The sequence below is a fragment of the Podarcis gaigeae genome (assembly GCF_964106915.1).
Source record: "Podarcis gaigeae genome assembly, chromosome: 17".
Classification (NCBI taxonomy): domain Eukaryota; kingdom Metazoa; phylum Chordata; class Lepidosauria; order Squamata; family Lacertidae; genus Podarcis; species Podarcis gaigeae.
In genome coordinates, this window is record NC_139694.1 from 36,444,680 (window position 1) to 36,461,489 (window position 16,810).

The 16,810-nt window shown below is 49.1% G+C and overlaps 1 protein-coding gene across 9 annotated transcripts in view; it reads right to left on the reverse strand.

Annotated features, from left to right (window-relative positions):
- Window positions 1–3,774: 3,774 nt before the first annotated feature.
- CCDC120 (coiled-coil domain containing 120) overlaps window positions 3,775–16,810 on the reverse strand; it is a 41,388-nt gene continuing 28,352 nt past the window's right edge. For 5 of the 9 annotated variants that reach the window (XM_083719164.1, XM_083719163.1, XM_083719165.1 and 2 more), the window contains exons 2-10: window positions 16,567–16,712; window positions 14,895–15,028; window positions 12,331–12,444; window positions 12,021–12,243; window positions 11,349–11,405; window positions 9,588–9,831; window positions 7,599–7,703; window positions 6,010–6,705; window positions 3,775–5,498 (exon numbers count right to left, since the gene is read on the reverse strand). In XM_083719164.1, coding sequence (XP_083575290.1) covers window positions 5,408–5,498; window positions 6,010–6,705; window positions 7,599–7,703; window positions 9,588–9,831; window positions 11,349–11,405; window positions 12,021–12,243; window positions 12,331–12,444; window positions 14,895–15,028; window positions 16,567–16,615 — 1,713 coding nt within the window. In that variant the 5' untranslated portion in view covers window positions 16,616–16,712 and the 3' untranslated portion in view covers window positions 3,775–5,407. Of the gene's footprint in view, window positions 5,499–5,890; window positions 6,706–7,598; window positions 7,704–9,587; window positions 9,832–11,348; window positions 11,406–12,020; window positions 12,244–12,330; window positions 12,445–14,894; window positions 15,029–16,566; window positions 16,713–16,810 lie in introns of those variants that run through there. The other 4 variants (XM_083719170.1, XM_083719168.1, XM_083719169.1 and 1 more) reach the window with 4 other exon arrangements.

Here is a 16,810-nt window from a genome sequence, read left to right on the forward strand (position 1 = left end):
AAGGTTAATTTTCTCCCAATTGGAGCACACTCTAGGAACACCGCAGTAGAAGTTGGGTCAGGATGCATCTCTCTGTTCTCTCAGCCTTGATGACTAAATGCCTGTATGAGTGTGAACCCAATTTAAAATCACGATGCTTGAGATATGAAAGGTCTGTCACAGATGCCTTTAATGCAGGCCAGCCATCAACTGAGGAAGCAAAATGAACTGTTCTAAAGCTTAAGGTGGTTGCTGCCTTAAGCATACTTATCAACATCTCTGGGACTTCCAACAAAATACAGTGGTCCCTCGAGTTACAAACGCTTTGCATTACAAACTCCACTAACCTGGAAGTAGTTGCTCTGGTTTGCGAACTCTGCCCCAGGATGAGAATGGCGGCAGCGGGAGGCCCCATTAGCAAAAGCACGCCTCAGGTTAAAAATGGACCTCCGGAATGAATTAAGTTTGTAACCCGAGGTACCACTGTAGGGCTAGTTATGGGCATTGCGAAGTGCTCATAACTGCTGCTTTTTAACATCTACATGAAGCCGCTGGGAGAGATCATCAGGGGGCTTGGCCTGGGTGTCTATCAATATGCAGATGATACCCAGCTCTACCTCTCTTTCAAGTCAGAACCAGTGAAGGCAGTGAAGGTCCTGTGTGAGTGCCTGGAGGCAGTTGGAGGATGGATGGCAGCTAATGGATTGAGGTTGAATCCTGAAAAGACAGAAGTACTGTTTTGGGGGGATGGGGCGGGCAGGTGTGGAGGACTCCCCTGGTCCTGAATGAGGCAACTGTGCCCCTGAAGGACCAGGTGTGCAGCCTGGGAGTCATTTTGGACTCACAGCTGTCCATGGAGGCGCAGGTTAATTCTGTGTCCGGGCAGCTGTCTACCAGCTCCATCTGGTATGCAGCCTGAGACCCTACCTGCCCGCAGACAGGCTACCTTTGAAGGTGACCCGGAAACTACAACTAATCCAGAACGCGGCAGCTAGACTGGTGACTGGGAGCGGCTGCCGAGACCATATAACACCGGTCCTGAAAGTCCTATATTGCCTCCCAGTACATTTCCGAGCACAGTTCAAAGTGTTGGTGCTGACCTTTAAAGCCCTGAACGGCTTCGGATCAGTATACCTGAAGGAGCATCTCCACCCCCATCGTTCTGCCCAGACACTGAGGTCCAGCGCCGAGGGCCTTCTGGCAGTTCCCTCAGTGCGAGAAGCAAAGCTACAGGGAATCAGGCAGAGGACCTTCTCAGTAGTGGTGCCCGCCCTGTGGAACACCCTCCCACCAGATGTCACAAGATAAACAACTACGGTACCTGACATTTAAAAGACATCTGAAGGCTGCCCTGTTTAGAGAAGTGTTTAATGTGTGACATTTTAATGTATTTTTAATCTTCGTTGGAAGCCACCCAGAGTGGCAGGGAAAACCCAGTCAGATGGCCGGGGTACAAATAATAAATTAATATTATTATTATTAAACTGAGTCAAGTTTAAATTGTTATTACTCTGGCTCTTCCTAGAATTCGATATTGTATTTAAATGCACTATTGCAAATTGATGGTTTTGGAAACTGATCCACACATGGAACTTGATGCACAAAACAAGAAGAGAAAGGCATTGGTTTTTGTGCAGTGGAATTTTGCTTCAACTGGAGGGAGTGGCAATTTCTCCTTATTACTGCAGCCTCCTAAAAAGTTGCTTTGGAATGCTTGTGAGAAATAGCATGGGAGACAGTCCTGGTGGGGAGGAATCAGCTGAAATCCGTGTCCTGATCCCTTTTTCAAGCAAGGCGGCTCCATGGACCCCAGCCTCCTCCACAAACAAGGGGGTCCTTCTGTTGGCAGACGAGAAACTCTAGATCCAGCCCATTCACTCAATTTCACCCAGCGCTTGGGTTTGCTAGAGTTCATCCAGTGCACATGTTCAAACAGGATGCAGCCATGAAAAAAGACCAAGGGAAGTGTGAGTTATATCTGCATTTTTTAAAAAAGCAGCTATATACTGCAACCTATTATGTCTAGTTTTTTTTTACATTTCTGCATCCCCTTGAAAATAAAGGACAGTGCTTACCACGACACTATTTTGGATATACACTTGAATTAGTGAGTTGCTTTACTTAAAACAGTTGTTTTCGCATCTCAATCAACAGCAGTTTGCTCCAATAGTGATCTTGGGTGGCGAGTGCTGCCAAAGATCGGACACAAAATGTGGGCCCAGGAGGGAGGAATTGGCAAACTCTGAGGTTTGCTGAAACGCAAAAAAAGAGAGGAAAACCTTGAGGAGGTAATCCCACAAAAAATAAAATAAAATAAATGCAACGAGCATGCTGAATGTTTAATCAGCTGGAAAATACAGAAAAACAGGCCAGGTGGATGAGAAAGCCCTAAGGAACATTGAGACCTGCGAGTCTTGGCTCATCTAGTCTCCCAGTGTCTACACTGACTGGTCACAGCTCTAGGATTTGCAGCCCTAAATGGAGATGTGTGGGATTGAATCATCAGCCTTCTGCATGCAAAACAGTTGTACAGTGGATGCTCGGGTTGCAAATATGATCCATGCGGGATGCACGTTCGCAACCTGCAGCGTTTGCAACCCACAGCGGTGCTTCTGCACATGCACAAAGCATGATTTAGTGCTTCTGCGCATGCGCGACCGCCGAAACCTGGAAGTAACTTGTTCCGGTACTTCCGGGTTTCGGTGGTCCATAACCCGAAAAAACACAACCTGAGGTGTTTGTAACCCGAGGTATGACAATACCACCACTGAGCTATGGTCAGGACTGTAGCTAGGGGGTGGTGAGGTGGGCCCCCACCAGGGCCGAGGCTGAGGAGGGGGAGCAAAATCGGCTTTAAAATATGTCCATAAATATGTCTACAAATAAAAATATAAATTATTGCTTCTTAAGAAAAGGTTTTGAATAAAGGGTGAATTGAATGGGTGGAGGGGGTGGGGTTTGGAGGAGAGGCTAATTTGTCCATGGCTAGGCGTCGCAATCTGGATGGTTCTGCCAGCGACGGAAGATCACCTAGCTATTGTTCTGGCTATGGTCCTTCCACTAGTAGAATGGCCCGTTGCAGAAATGGGAGCACTCTTGCCAAGAAGTGAGAGCACGCTGCAACATTTTGTTGCAGGGGGCCCCTTGCAATGTGTTGAGGAAGGGCTGGAAGTGTGTGCGGCAATTTTGGTGCAGGTGCAGTTTTTCCTCTGCCCATTGAGTAATTACAGAGTTTTCACCAATTACAAGCGAAGGATTTACAGAGAATACTTTTGGTGTCGGTGCTGCAACCAACCTAATTTGAAGACATCAAGAACAAGATAAGTGTGTGTGGCAGGGAGGGTAAACTAATCACACAGCCCACCAGGTTTGTGTGTGGATACATCTCATACCCCCCAACATGTCCCAGAGGAAACCACAATCTCACACGAGAGCATGGCTCAAAGAAAATGGGATATTGAGCGGTATGATACCTATGAACTTAAAAACTTTCCGAATGTTTACATCGGTCAAGTCACTGGGAGCTAGCTGCTTCTCTTAAGCCTGTTCAGTCAAGGTGGATGCCCCACTTTGTCTCTCGGCGCACAGGGGGGAAATTCTGATTGCTCTCTTAGTGATTTTATGTATAGAACCAGGGAAGAGTAGCCGTTCCCGATTAATGCAGAGCAAAACAGAATCCAGAGGGCCAGGAGTGGATTCCCCTGTCTGCTCTCTCCTCCCGCGGCATGCTGTTTGCACCAAGAACACACAACACTTCGACTCGGTACCTGAAGCCACCACACAACACAGCCTCACTCGCGTTTACAATCTTTATTATAGAAACCCTTTCTCATTTCATATGCACAGTGCTCAGTTTTACATTCAGGCCCCCAATATACAATCTGTACAGCAGTGAATATTAAAAAGACACGCAAGACAGTGACTCTGCTGCTGTGAACCTTGGTCCGTCACAGAGGGAAGTGGCGAGAGGAGTGGGGGTGGGGAGAAGAGCCCTCCTTTATCCCTCCTTCACCCCACCCCCTCCCTTACCCCGCCCCTGCCCTCAAATATGATCTGGATTCAATGGGCAAAAACTGAGATTATTAAACGACGTGACCACTTGTTGTGCAGCTGTGAAGAGGAAAAACCATCACATTTTGTTAAAAAGCTTTTAAATGAAAGCAAGGGGTTTTGTTTTCTTCATAACATTGCGGGGGGGGGGCGGTGGCATGGTTGAATGGGGTTCACAAAGTGGTCTCTCTGCTGTGCTTTTTAGACATGGGACAGGCAGCGCTGCACACTGGGGCTGCTGTGTGGCAAACACCCATGTTTACAGAGATCTTCCCACATGTGAAAAGTCTGCCTGCCTGTTTTCCCGTGGGAGCCACACTCGCCCACGGACCGAGTCAAATTTCGCACTCGCAGCTGTAACAGAAACCCTCGCGGTTCCCACAGCCACCATAACGGGTGGCCGTTTCAGCCGGTAGCTTCTGACACCACCCCCCTTTCTACATAATTTTTTTAATAGATGGGGCACTAAGCCTGTCGCCCTCAAAGGTCTTGTTGGGTTCCCAACTCCCTTAAGTCCCAGGCAGCAAAGCCATGGGTCACTGTTATGCAACAACCTCTGGGCAACGACCGGGGGGGGGGGGTGCAGAGAGAGACATGTTCCTCGCCTTTGATTTGAGATGAACTGAAAGCAGGAACTCTCAACCTATAGGACCCATCCTAGTTTCACCTGCAAGGAAGCAGCTGGAGTTTTTTTTTTTTTTAAGGAGCTAGCATTTCCCTTACCTGGAGTCCCTTTTCTGCAAAAGTCTCCCCCACAACACCCCTTGTCAGAAGTGGGCAGGGGGATTGCTCAAGGGGGGGTGTGTGTGAGGTGGCTGTAGATTATTTCCCCCTTTCCTGGACATTTTTAAAGAGAACTGAAATTCCACAGTCTGCGCTATGCAGCCTTTGGCCCCCAAGAAACATCTGCACACCCCTCCACGATACATTCCAGGATGTCGGGTTGAAAACGCCACACCCTGACCCACAGCACCAGGGCAGAAATGTTGCACCACTCCTTGGGAACACAAGAGGGTGCAACCTGCAACCTGCAGCAGTTAAACCCTTTGCGGGGGAATGAGTGGCAGTGGGGTACAGTAAATACATATCCCCCCTAAAAAAAATCTCAAATGGGAAAAGTTTAACAATGTGTAGGAAGAGAGGCATCCTTGACCTCCCCAAAGTTGTGTGTCCAGTGTGACATGCAACAACCCCCCTTCACACTCTCAATTTCTCTCTCTCACACACAGATATATATAGTATATAAACCCTGCCAGCAGGGAATTCCCGCCCCCCCCCCCAACATGGTGTAACACACGCACACACGAGGCACCAGCGAAGAAAAGAAAAAGAGACCAAACTCCATTTCCCCTTGGGGGAAAAAAGCAGAGCGTGGGGGTCAGACCAATGTCCCCGGGGGGGGCTGCTCTGTGGAGTCCAACCTGTAGAGGCCAGCAGAGTCATCCATGTAAAGCAGTTCCCCAAAGGGTCTTGAGAGGGTATAGCAGGGCATCAAAAGGCGGAAGGGAGGGAGAGAGAAAAAGAAGAAGAAGAAGAGAATTAGGCAAGGAGGAACACAGCAAGAAGTATCTTCCTTTCATCCCATGACAGTCCATCCCAAACTCCAGCCCCTTGGCCGCTCAATTGATCCCCTGCAAATCCTTCGGAAATGGACCAAGAGGTAGGAACAAAAGGGTGCTCCTCCACCCCCCAAAAACCCCCCAATAATGCACTTTTAGTGGGTGGGGAGAAACACCAACAGAAAACAAAGCACAAGAATTCCCAAGCAGCTGGGGGAAAGTGCAGCATGGTGGAAGTGCCCGAAGGAAAAAAAAGAGAGCAGAAAGACAGACAGAAAGACAGAAAGACAGACAGACAGACAGACAGACAGACAGACGGACAGACTCTCCGGAAGCGGTGCTAGAGTGTCGGGCGTTAGGCAAGCAGGATGAATGGGGCGGATGCAGTTACCGGGGCAAATAGTGCAGTCGTGCCCCATACCTGCCATATAGCGGCTGCCCGGCGTAGCTCACTGAGTGGGGCAGCCCCCCTGGCGCCCCATAGTAGCCCGTCTCGGGGTTGGCGGCAGCTGGCTCGTAGTAGCCACGGAGCGGCTGGTGGCTGGGGTGCGAGGGTCCCCGTCTCTCCAGCGCCCCCCGCTGGCTGATTCCGGCGTTGCGCAGGTACCAGTCCCGGAGTCCCTCCAGGGCCAGGGCTTTGTGGAAGTTGCGCTGAGGGGGCAGCGGGGGCCCGTAACCGACCTCCCGAGACTGGGGGGGCAATAGCGGGCCACAGGATTTGGTGCGGGCAGCAGGGCGGGCTCGGCGCTGCAGCGGGCTCTCGGGAAAGGCCCCCCACTCCAGCTGGGGGGGTCCGTCCCGGCGCGAAAGGTGGTCGCCGCCGCCCCAGCACCTGCGTTCCAGGTAGTAGTCCAGAAGGAGGTCGTTGTAAGGGGGCCGAGGGTTGCGGCCAGAGATGGAAGGGGTTAGGGCCTCCGCACTTTTAAAAGGGGGCGCAGCGGGGAACAGGGGGTCATCCGAAGGGGCCCGTTCAATCAGGGCTTCTGAGCTGTTGCTGCGACGGGTCCGAGCGGCGAAGAGGGAGGCCCGGTCAGCGCTGGTGTCGCGGCTCGGGGGTCCGAGCTGGGAGTCGTGGCTGCCTGACCATTGGCGGGGGTGTAGAGCTGAAGCTTCAGACCTGAGACAGAGAAAGAGAGAGAGGTGTCAAGAGATGCCATTCCAGATGTTTGTGGAACCTGTTGAAGATGTGAGGAGAAAGTCACAGGTTTGGCAGTCATGCAAGAATTATTTGGGGGGAAAACAGGTGTATCACATACTCTCTGATAATTCTTCTAGGGTATCTTAAAGGAAGATGTGAGATCAGAACATTCTAATTTAGATGGGGGGGCTTTGTTAACAGTTGCCAAAATATTGAAATGGCATATTCCAGTGGTTCCATCACAACAAGAATGGCTTGATAAAATTTGTTGCCACTATGACTCAATTAACAGAACAGTCTGTTTAAGGCAAACATACAGGTAGAGAAAGATCCCCCTTTATTAAATATATGAAACGAGAACATCAACTAGAATTATTTAAAGCCTTTTCAGTGCTGCAGTTATAATAATTTACGATACAGAAACTTAAAACAATATTTAATATAACATTTTATAATGTATTTATAGCTGTATCACGTGAGGTTAAAGTTTACTTTAACATAGAATGATTTAGATGTCAATTTGGTGACTGTTAGAATGTAGTAGGTCTATAATTATAAAGACATCTATAAAATGTGACTTTCTTATCTTGTAATAATAATTATGATCAGTGCTTTTTTCTTTCTTAAAAAATGTTTAGGTGTACTCTCATTTTCCTACTCATATTGAAATACTGCCCCTCAATGAGGCCAAACTTAGATTCACAAAATGTTTAGGGGTATGTGTACCCCAGCACGCCCCCCCCCCCCGAGAAAAAGCACTGATTATGATCAGCTAAACTTCTCACAAATTCCACATACACCCCCACCCCACTCTGCCTCCAGCCCAACCTCACATCCAGCCGCTGTGGGTGGAAACCCAGCATTTTGCCTACCTGAACTGGTGGCCGCCTGTGCAAGCGCTTCTTGCCAACACTGGGGTTGCAGGCACACTCCGGCCCTCGAAGCTGGAAGCGCTCCTGGGGAGCGTGCGGCTTGGGCTGAAAACAAGCGAAGACAAAATAATTCCTAAAAGAGCCAGTCCTGTGTGTATGTGTGTGTACAGTCATACCTCATGTTACGGACGCTTCAGGTTATGTCTTTTCGGGTTGCGTCCCGTGCAGGGGGGCCGGCCACACCGGGCGCAACATCTGGGGGTTAGGGTTAGGGGGCGCGAATCCACGGGTTAGGGGTCACAAATTACTTGCCTTGCCCCGGGTGCTGACAACCCACGCTACGCCACTGGTCCCGCGGCAACCCAGAAGTACCAGAAAGGGTTACTTCCGGGTTTTGCACTTCGCACAAGAGCCAAATCACACTTTGCGCATGCACACAAGAGCCAAACTACCCTTCGCGCATGCGCACAAGAGCCAAATCACACCATGCACTGGCGCTTCAGGTTGCGCTCTTTTCAGGTTGCAAACAGGCCTCCAGAATGGATCCCATTCGCAACCAGAGGTACCACTGTACACATACGTAAGCTGTAATCCCATGGACGCTGAAGCTGAGTTATAAGTAGTTCAGTTCTGCTTGCAGAAAACACCAGAGTGCCCTCCAAATGTTCTTGGACTACAACCTCCATAATCCCAGGTCATTCAACATGCTGACTAGGGTTCACGGGAGTCCCAGGACCATCTGCAGGGGTACTCCTGCTCCAAAAGCTGACCCTAGAGCCAAGGTGTCAAGAGAGGCTGGAAGTGCTGATCTCTATCATCCTTATGAATCTGGGAAGGGCACCATCTCTGATCTGCCCTTATTGTTAAGACAAAAGGCAGTGTCAGTTGGCTGGGTTTCTTATTCCACTGTTATATGTAGCAGCTAATTTTCCCTTCTTAAAAATATATATATATATTTATTTATATGGTGCCCATCTGACTGGATTGCCCCAGCCACTCTGGGCAGCTTCCAAGCAAAACATAAAAACAGAATGAAACATCAACCTCTAAAGAGCTCCCTATACAGGGCTGCCTTTAGATGTCTTCTAAAGGTTGTATAGTTGACATCAGCTGGGAGGGCATTCCACAGGGCAGGCGCCACTACCGAGAAGGCCCTCTGACGGGTTCCCTGTAACCTCACTTCTCGCAGTGAGGGAACCGCCAGAAAGCCCTCAGTGTCTGGGCTGAACGATGGGGGTGGAGACGCTCCTTCAGGTATACAGGACTGAAGCCATTTAGGGCTTCAAAGGTCAGCACCAACACCTTGAATTGTGCCTGGAAACATACTGGGAGCCAATGCAGGTCTTTTAGGAAGAGTTATCTGGTCTCCCCATTTCCAACCTTTAAGGAAAATCAGCTGCCAGGTTTACATGTGCAACTGAATGAGGGAGCAAACTCCGGAGGAGGCAGAGCAGAAGAAGCCATTTAAGGTTGCTGGGCTGGCATCAATATATTTTTTTAAGTTTCTCTCTGTTGAAGAAACAAACCCAAACACCCTGCCATAGAAGGCCAGCACTTGGGTTACAGTCTAGCTCATTCCCTTTCTCTCTCATGGGCCGGCTTTCTATTGGCGGGGAGCTGTGTGTTTTGTATTTTTAGCATCATCATCATACCTTTATTGGCATCACTTAAAAACATTCAGAATAAATAGGCCAATGCGATCTCATCGCCATTTCAACAGTACAGTCATTTGCCAAAGGGAAGAAAAGGCGAGCAATCTATTTCACCTCTGTGGGCATTTTTATGTGGGGCAGCATTCAAAAATGGCACCCTGCCTCTTCAGCCTGAAGTTCTACAGTCCCACCTCCTTCTGCTGCTCGTGTCCTTGCAATGGGCCCTTAAGGGGGCTCCCTGGGCGTCAATCAGCGCAGCAGCAAACTCCCTCCTCCCCTGGTTCACTTTGCTACTGGAGAGACACAAACAAAAGGCCTGCAGGCATCTCCTAGTCACCTGGCAGGGCTGGCAACAGAGTTCCTGCGGTCCTTGCCCTCGTTGTACAGGTCCGGCTGCAAAAGCCGCCATCCTGGTCGGCGGTCGGGGCTGCTGGAGATGGCACGCAGGTGATCTCGGGCCTTAGGCGGTGAAGGACGGTCAAAAAAAGTCCCCTGGTGGTTGGAGACTTTGGAGGGGTGGAAGCTGTGGGGGTCGTCTGAGGACAGAGCACAGGGCACAGAGTAGAAGCATCCACACACCCCTACCTCGGCAAAAACAACAACAATAAAAAAATATGGTAGTCCAACAGTTTATGCTTTCTGAACATAAATGTGATCATTCTCAGCCTGGATATTTCAGATGCTGATAACGTCACGGTTGCAGGTTTGATCCCCGTAAGGGACAGCTGCATATTCCTGCATTGCAGGCAGTTGGACACAATGCAAGGGAGAAAGTTAGAAGTCCTAGCAGAAAGGGGCAGAAAGCATGGCATTATGCAGCTGCTGCCTGCAGTCTGGAATGGTATAGCCCAGGAGCAGTTTTACCATAGGAAGAGGGTCCTTCAGAGGAGGACCAGGGAGTTCCTAGGGGAGGTACCAGCTCATTCGACTCCGTTCCCCCGCATGCTGCATCAACTGGGTTCTGTGCTCTCATCCGGCTGGATGAATCAACAGCACTGCTCAATGCTGGGGCCACACCTGCTCCTCTGTTCTCCTGGTGCCCCAACACTGTGGGGACAGTAAACGATGCTACAGGCCAATGAGTCACCCTCCTTAGATGTGCCCATTTTGAGGGCAGAAAGTAAGTAACACCAACAGAGCTGTTTTGGCCACGTTACATTTGAGGGTTTCTTGGCCACCTTTGATTTGGTCCGGCAAATGTGCTATGAGAAGGTTCTCTTCCCCCACCCTGACCCCTTCCACATTAGAACATGCTTCTTCCAAAAAGCTGACTCCAAAGTAGGGTTTATTTTCAATTCACGTGAGGATCCCATTGATGACACTATGCACTCAGATCAGGCATTCATTAAGACGCCACCCACAAACACACCCCTTAATACTAGAGTCCCTTTGCTTCATCATCTCCGGGCCAAAGAAGAGGGACCAAGGTAGCCTGAGCCTTCAGCACCTCACATTTAATAATAATAATAATAATAATAATAATAATAATAATAATAATAATAATGACAAAATTTTATTTATATCCCGCCCTCCCCAGCCAAAGCTGGGCTCAGAGCGGCTAAAAACAGTAAAAATAGGACAATTTACATAAAAGCAGTCAATTAATTGAAATACATTCTAAAATCAGTTCAGAATCAAATTAATGGCAACCATTGGGCTAGAGTTCTGTGAGGATTACCAAAGGAGGGGGTCAGGCTGTGCCTTGGCCAAAGGCCTGGTGGAACAGCTCTGTCTTGCAGGCCCTGCGGAAAGATGTCAAGTCCCGCAGGGCCCTAGTCTCTTGTTGCAGAGCGTTCCACCAGATTGGGGCCACAGCCAAAAAAGCCCTGGCTCTGGTTGAGGCCAGCCTAACCTCCCTGTGTCCCGGGATCTCCCAAGATGTTTTTATTCGAAGACCGTAAGGTCCTCCGTGGGACAAACCAGGAGAGGCGGTCCCATAGGTATGAGGGTCCTAGGCCGTATAGGGCTTTAAAGGTTAAAACCAGCACCTTAAACCTGACAAAGGCACCCCTTTAGCCTCTTGTCATTTACCCAGAACCACCAACCGCTCCCTCCTTAATCTAGGAAAGAAACTCAGGAGGCTGCAGACCACACTTACCATTTTCATGGCTGGCCGATTCGGAGAGGGAGCTGCTCTCTGAATGAAAAACCTCTTCTTTTTTGTTTTGTTTTGATGAAAGAGAGATAAATCAGGGATCAATCAGAAAACAGGGTGTGATGACTAACATACCAGAAGGATAGGGTGGGTACTGAGCCGCTTGGGTAGGAGAACTGCTACCTTCACACAAGTTCACTTCCAACACAAGAGGAGGAATCATAGTAGGAAACCCTCACATTGCCAGAAAATGCACTCACTCTATCGGGCTACCAGGGGAAGGGACCAAGAGTCCTTATCCCAGTGGAAAGCTGTCAAGGGCTGCATTCCAGTAGTGGTTAGGGCCACCCCAAAATATGCCCTGGAGGGTCTCCCTGCTCCTGTGAAGCAGATTTTGAAGGCTGCGGTGGAATGGAGTGGAAGGGGAAGATGTTCCATGGCACAAACTGGAGGGTGGGAACATGTGGCCCTCCCAGCGTTGCTGGACTCCAACTCCCTTCGCCTCCAGGCTGCACAGTCAATGTTGGGAGCTGGAGTCTGGCAACACATGAAGGACCTCTCTGGCTCCCCCACCCCGGGCACAAGCAGAAATCTTCTGCACAAGTGGTACAGCAGGGTGTACTGCACCCACAGATGGCAGGGGGACAGGGTTTAAAGGGTGGGCGAGCAACGCACCATGGCTGCCCCTCTGGGGGGGCCCTTTGCCTAGTCGCACCCGGAACTCTGCCACCTGAGCCTCCAGCTCCCGGAGGCGCTGGGCGGCGTCTGCCTGGACCTGCCTCCGGCGGCGGCGCTGCTCAGCCGTCAGATCTGGAGCCACGGTGAGGCGCCGGGCGGCCTCCGCCACTTGCTGTTGCAGAGCTAGTTCCTGAGTCAGCTCCTCCAGGGAAGGCGCTTCCTGCAAGGCAACGGGAGGATTGTCAGAGCCGCCCCTGAAACCCCCCTCTCTCCCCACCACTCGCTCTCCCCCACCCCCTCTGCTCACCTCATTCTTGAGGGCAGTGGGAATTCGGTAGGCAACTGCCGTCCTCCGGCGCACAGGCTGGGGTCTTTCCCCTGGCTCCAGGGGGTATTCGGGAGGCAACTGTCCTGTCAGTTCCTGGCAATAGGAAGGGATGCAAGCGGCATCTGTCAATACTGCCCAGGTGAGGTATCCTGGGCCAGGCTGAGACACCTGTGCATCTTCTGTGCTCAAGATTAAAATTCTGCACCAAGACCAGCTGGATTTTGGTAGCTCACACAAAACCAGCCAGATCTGCATGCATTTATTTGTTCTGCAGTGCACTTCCAAAACCGATCTGTCGCGGTTCGCAACCTCTAAAAGCTTTACTTCAATAATTTCTATTTGATTTCACAAGGGTAAAGTTAGAACAATACCGAATACATTTTCATATTTTAGAGATTTCTCCGAAACTCCAGACTTCCCGCCATCCCCTCCCTGGGTCCTATATTGTCAACGTTTTCAACTGCGTAATATTTCACCGTCCGTATTTTGCATCTCTCCATATCACCCATGGTATTTGTTACGTTTTGAGTGTTATTAGGATCCTGCTAGCGTTTTCATTCTCTTACAGTGGTTCTCCTAAATAAACCTTCCCTGTTCTTTCTTGAAAAAAATAAAAAATAAAAGCTTTACTTCAGGGATGATGAATCTATGTCCCACGGAGGCTGCTGCACTCCATCTCCCATCGTCCTTGAACACTGGGCATGCTGATGAGAGTGACTGAAAGGAGCTGGACTCCCAACAGCAACTGGAGAGCCACAGGCTCCCCATCTCCGTCCTAGATGATATGAATCCAACTTATCTAGAATAATGAAAGGTTGGATGGAATCTTGATGGTCAACTAGCCTTCTCCCCCTTGCTCAATGCAGGACCTGCAGTGCAGCATTGTTAAGAGTTGTTTGACAGTGGAACAGGCTGCCTTCGGAGGTGGTGGCCAGCCGCCCTTTGCTGGAGGGATTTAAACAGAGGCTGGTTGGCCACCTGTCCGGACTGCTGCACTGTAGGATGTGGGATGCAACCCAAGGAAAGTGCAGGGAACCAGAGTTTGGCCATATGTTTGGCAGGACATCCTGCCAGGCCAAACTCTGGCTCCCTGAACTTTCCTTGCTTTGCATCCCACGTTAGTCATACTCCAGAGTAGACCTAATGAAATTGGTGGATGTGGCTAACTTGGGTCCATTCATTCCCCTGGGCCTGCTCTGAATAGAACCTGCTTGAATACTGCTTGGTTCTACTAGTCTTTCCCTCTGGAGTAACAGAGAACAAGTCTACTCCATCTTCTGTGTGACAGCTCTCCAGATGCTTGATGACGGCTGTTGCGTCTTGCCTTCATCTCCTCTTCTCCCGGCTAAAAGCGCCCATCTGTTTTTCAACTGTTCCTCAAATCACTTGAGTTTCTACACCCCCTGACCCATCTGTCTGCGCTGCTTGAGTTGCACTCCAGTTTGTCAATGCCGTTCTAAAAATGTGGAACCCAGTGGCCTGACCAGCCAAGGCTGGAAGTATTATTTCTCAAAGAGGCCTTCCCCCCGTGTGCTCCTCTTCATGCTTCCAGGCCCAGGGATGGAACTCTGACCTATCTATGTCTAACAAAGCACAGAGCAGGGCCTACTTGGGGGTGGCCTCTGCTTGCATTTTCTTACATGTGGAGGAGGACAGCCAGCCCATTACCCAAACTCTTTCCAATGTCAGCTTTTAACTGAAATCTTAAGGAGACATTTTTTCCAGAGAAAAATTCAAGGTTTTTCCTTTTTTTCTTAGAAAAAGGAGTCCGCTTGGCAGAATTTTTTTCATGATTGAGAATCGCATAACCAGGGACGGAGAACTTTAAAGCGTTAAGACCAGAAGGTGGAAACGAGGTTGAAAACAACGAGAAGAGGCAGGACTGAAGATTTGGAGATATGCTTCAGAGGTCCAGACTATGGGGAGCCCAGAAAAATTAATAATTACAATTTGGATTACAATTTGGTCTTTTTAAAATTTTAGTTTCTTGTTTTTAATTGGATTATGATGTGGATATGTTGATTGGCTGTTTTTATTGGAAAATAAATTTAGAAATTTTTAAAAAAGAAAAAGGAGTCCGCTTGGCAGAATTTTTTTCAAACACCCTTCACTTTATTTGGGGGTGTGTGTGTGTGTGTTGGCCACACAACCCCCCTTTTTTTAGGGAAAAAAGAAATAAACTCTGCTCCTGCCACTGCTGGGGTGACCTCCTTCCCCAAGACACCACTGGATAGCTGTTCATCTCCTGGGTTCCTCTGCCCCAATTTCTCTACCCACAAATAGGGAAGAGAATTTCAAGAGGTCTCTACTTTTACTTCTCCTCGGATTTCACCCTCTGCTCCCCAGCAGACACAGACCAGGAATTTGCCCTCTTGAAACTGAGATTCTCGAGAATCTGCCGTCTGACGGGACACAGGCTGCTTTCTACATCCAGGGACAATTTCAACTTTCCACGCCACCGGAACTGTCTTGGCTAGTCCTAGAGGCAGCGCCAGCCCCTCGCCCGCCCACATCAAGCCGTGCTCCGGCCAACGGGTACTCACAGCCTCCTGAAGGCAAATGCGGCGCAGCTCCTTAAGGCGCAGGCTGAGAACTTGCTGGAGGGACCGCTGCTTCTCCAGCAGCTCTTGCACCCGCTCCAGCCGGATCCGCGGACAGAGGTCCCGCTGCAAAGCCTCTGCGGGGGAAAGAGCGGAGCAGATGATTAAAGTGGGGGGACTTTTCCAGCCTGAGGGCTGCAGTCCTTTGTGGGCAATGTTCTGAGGGCCACATGCCAGGGGTGGCTGGGGCCAGAGGCAAAAGCTTTTTTGAAGATAATCTTTATTGATTTTACAACTACATACTATGCATATAGGGTGTCGCTGTGGGTTAAACCACAGAGCCTAGGACTTGCAGATCAGAAGGTCGGCAGTTCGAATCCCCGCAACGGGGTGAGCTCCCGTTGCTCGGTCCCTACTCCTGCCAACCTAGCAGTTCGAAAGCATAAATAGGTACCGCTCCAGCGGGAAGGTAAACGGCGTTTCCGTGCGCTGCTCTGGTTCGCCAAAAGTGGGTTAGTCCTGCTGGCCACATGACCCAGAAGCTGTACGCCAGCTCCCTTGGCCAATAAAGCGAGATGAGCGCCGCAACCCCAGTCGGTCACGACTGGGCCTAATGGTCAGGGGTCCCTTTACCTTTTTACTATGCATATACACATTACTTTACATTTACATTTACACCTAAGAGTTGACTTCCCTCCTGCCTTCTTCTGGCTTTTTAATGTCGTCTCTACGTTTTTCACATTGTCTTTATCGATTTTGTATATTGTTGTTCTTCTTTCAACTTTATCCGTACACTGTCTATATACAAATAAATCTTTCTGTATGTACACATCTTGTTGTTTGTCTATATTCATTTACAGATACAATTAGTTACCTTGATTGTGTTTTACATTTTAATTTATATTGTCATTAACATCCAATGAAGTTTCTTTTAATTTCCCATTATGAGGTTTATTTCCATTCTACTGATTTCACTATTTCACCTTATCCTATATATAACATAAATTTTCCCCATTATTTTTGAAATGTTCCATCGCCCTGTTGTTGAATTTTCCCTGTTAATTTGGCTATTTCCGCATATTCCATGACCATGTACTGCCACTCTTCTGGAATATGCAGAAATAGCCAAATTAACGGGGGAAATTTGACAACAGGGCGATGGAACATTTCAAATTTCATCTTTGTATGGTAGGCGAGTTTCTACACCCACACACATACACAAAACACACCCTCCCTGTTTGTCAAGAGGCAGGATCAGAGTTCAAGGGCACACACTTGGGGTGCAAAGCAGCGTGAGGGGTGAGGCCTGGGGAGAGGGGATGTGGCTGAGAGAGTTTCAGGGGTCCCATAAAGGGGTCTGGAAGGCAACATTGAGCCCCCAGGTCTGTGTTTTTTCACACCTGAATAAAAGGGTCAGCGAAGGTTTGAAATCCACGGCATGTCCCAGATTTAACTCTCACAGAAACATACATTTCATACAATGTTTGTATATTCGTAATATGTATTAATGTTGAATTATTTTAATAATAAAATATTTAAATAAAAAATAATTTAAAAAAAAGATTTAACTCTCACAGGGTGCAGAAATGGGAGGACGAGGTGATCAGCCAGGCAGGAAGGGGAAAAAGTAATTTTTTGGGAGGGGGTGTCATCAGATCTATCAGTAGGAAGGTACCTGAAGAGCTGTAGCTGGATGAGTTGATGAGTTGCCCCTTCACCTCCATGTCTGGAAGATTGGTTTGTCTCCTGCTTCCGAGGGAGTGGAATCACTTTGATCCAAGACCCATCTGGAACTCCCGGATGGGGGGCCTCAGCTGGTTACTGCCATAGGGAGACAAGGAGAGAGTAAGAAGCGGGTGTGATCCCGCAGATGTAAGCAGCTGAGTCATCTGTGGAGGGCATGAGGCTACAGAAGAAGG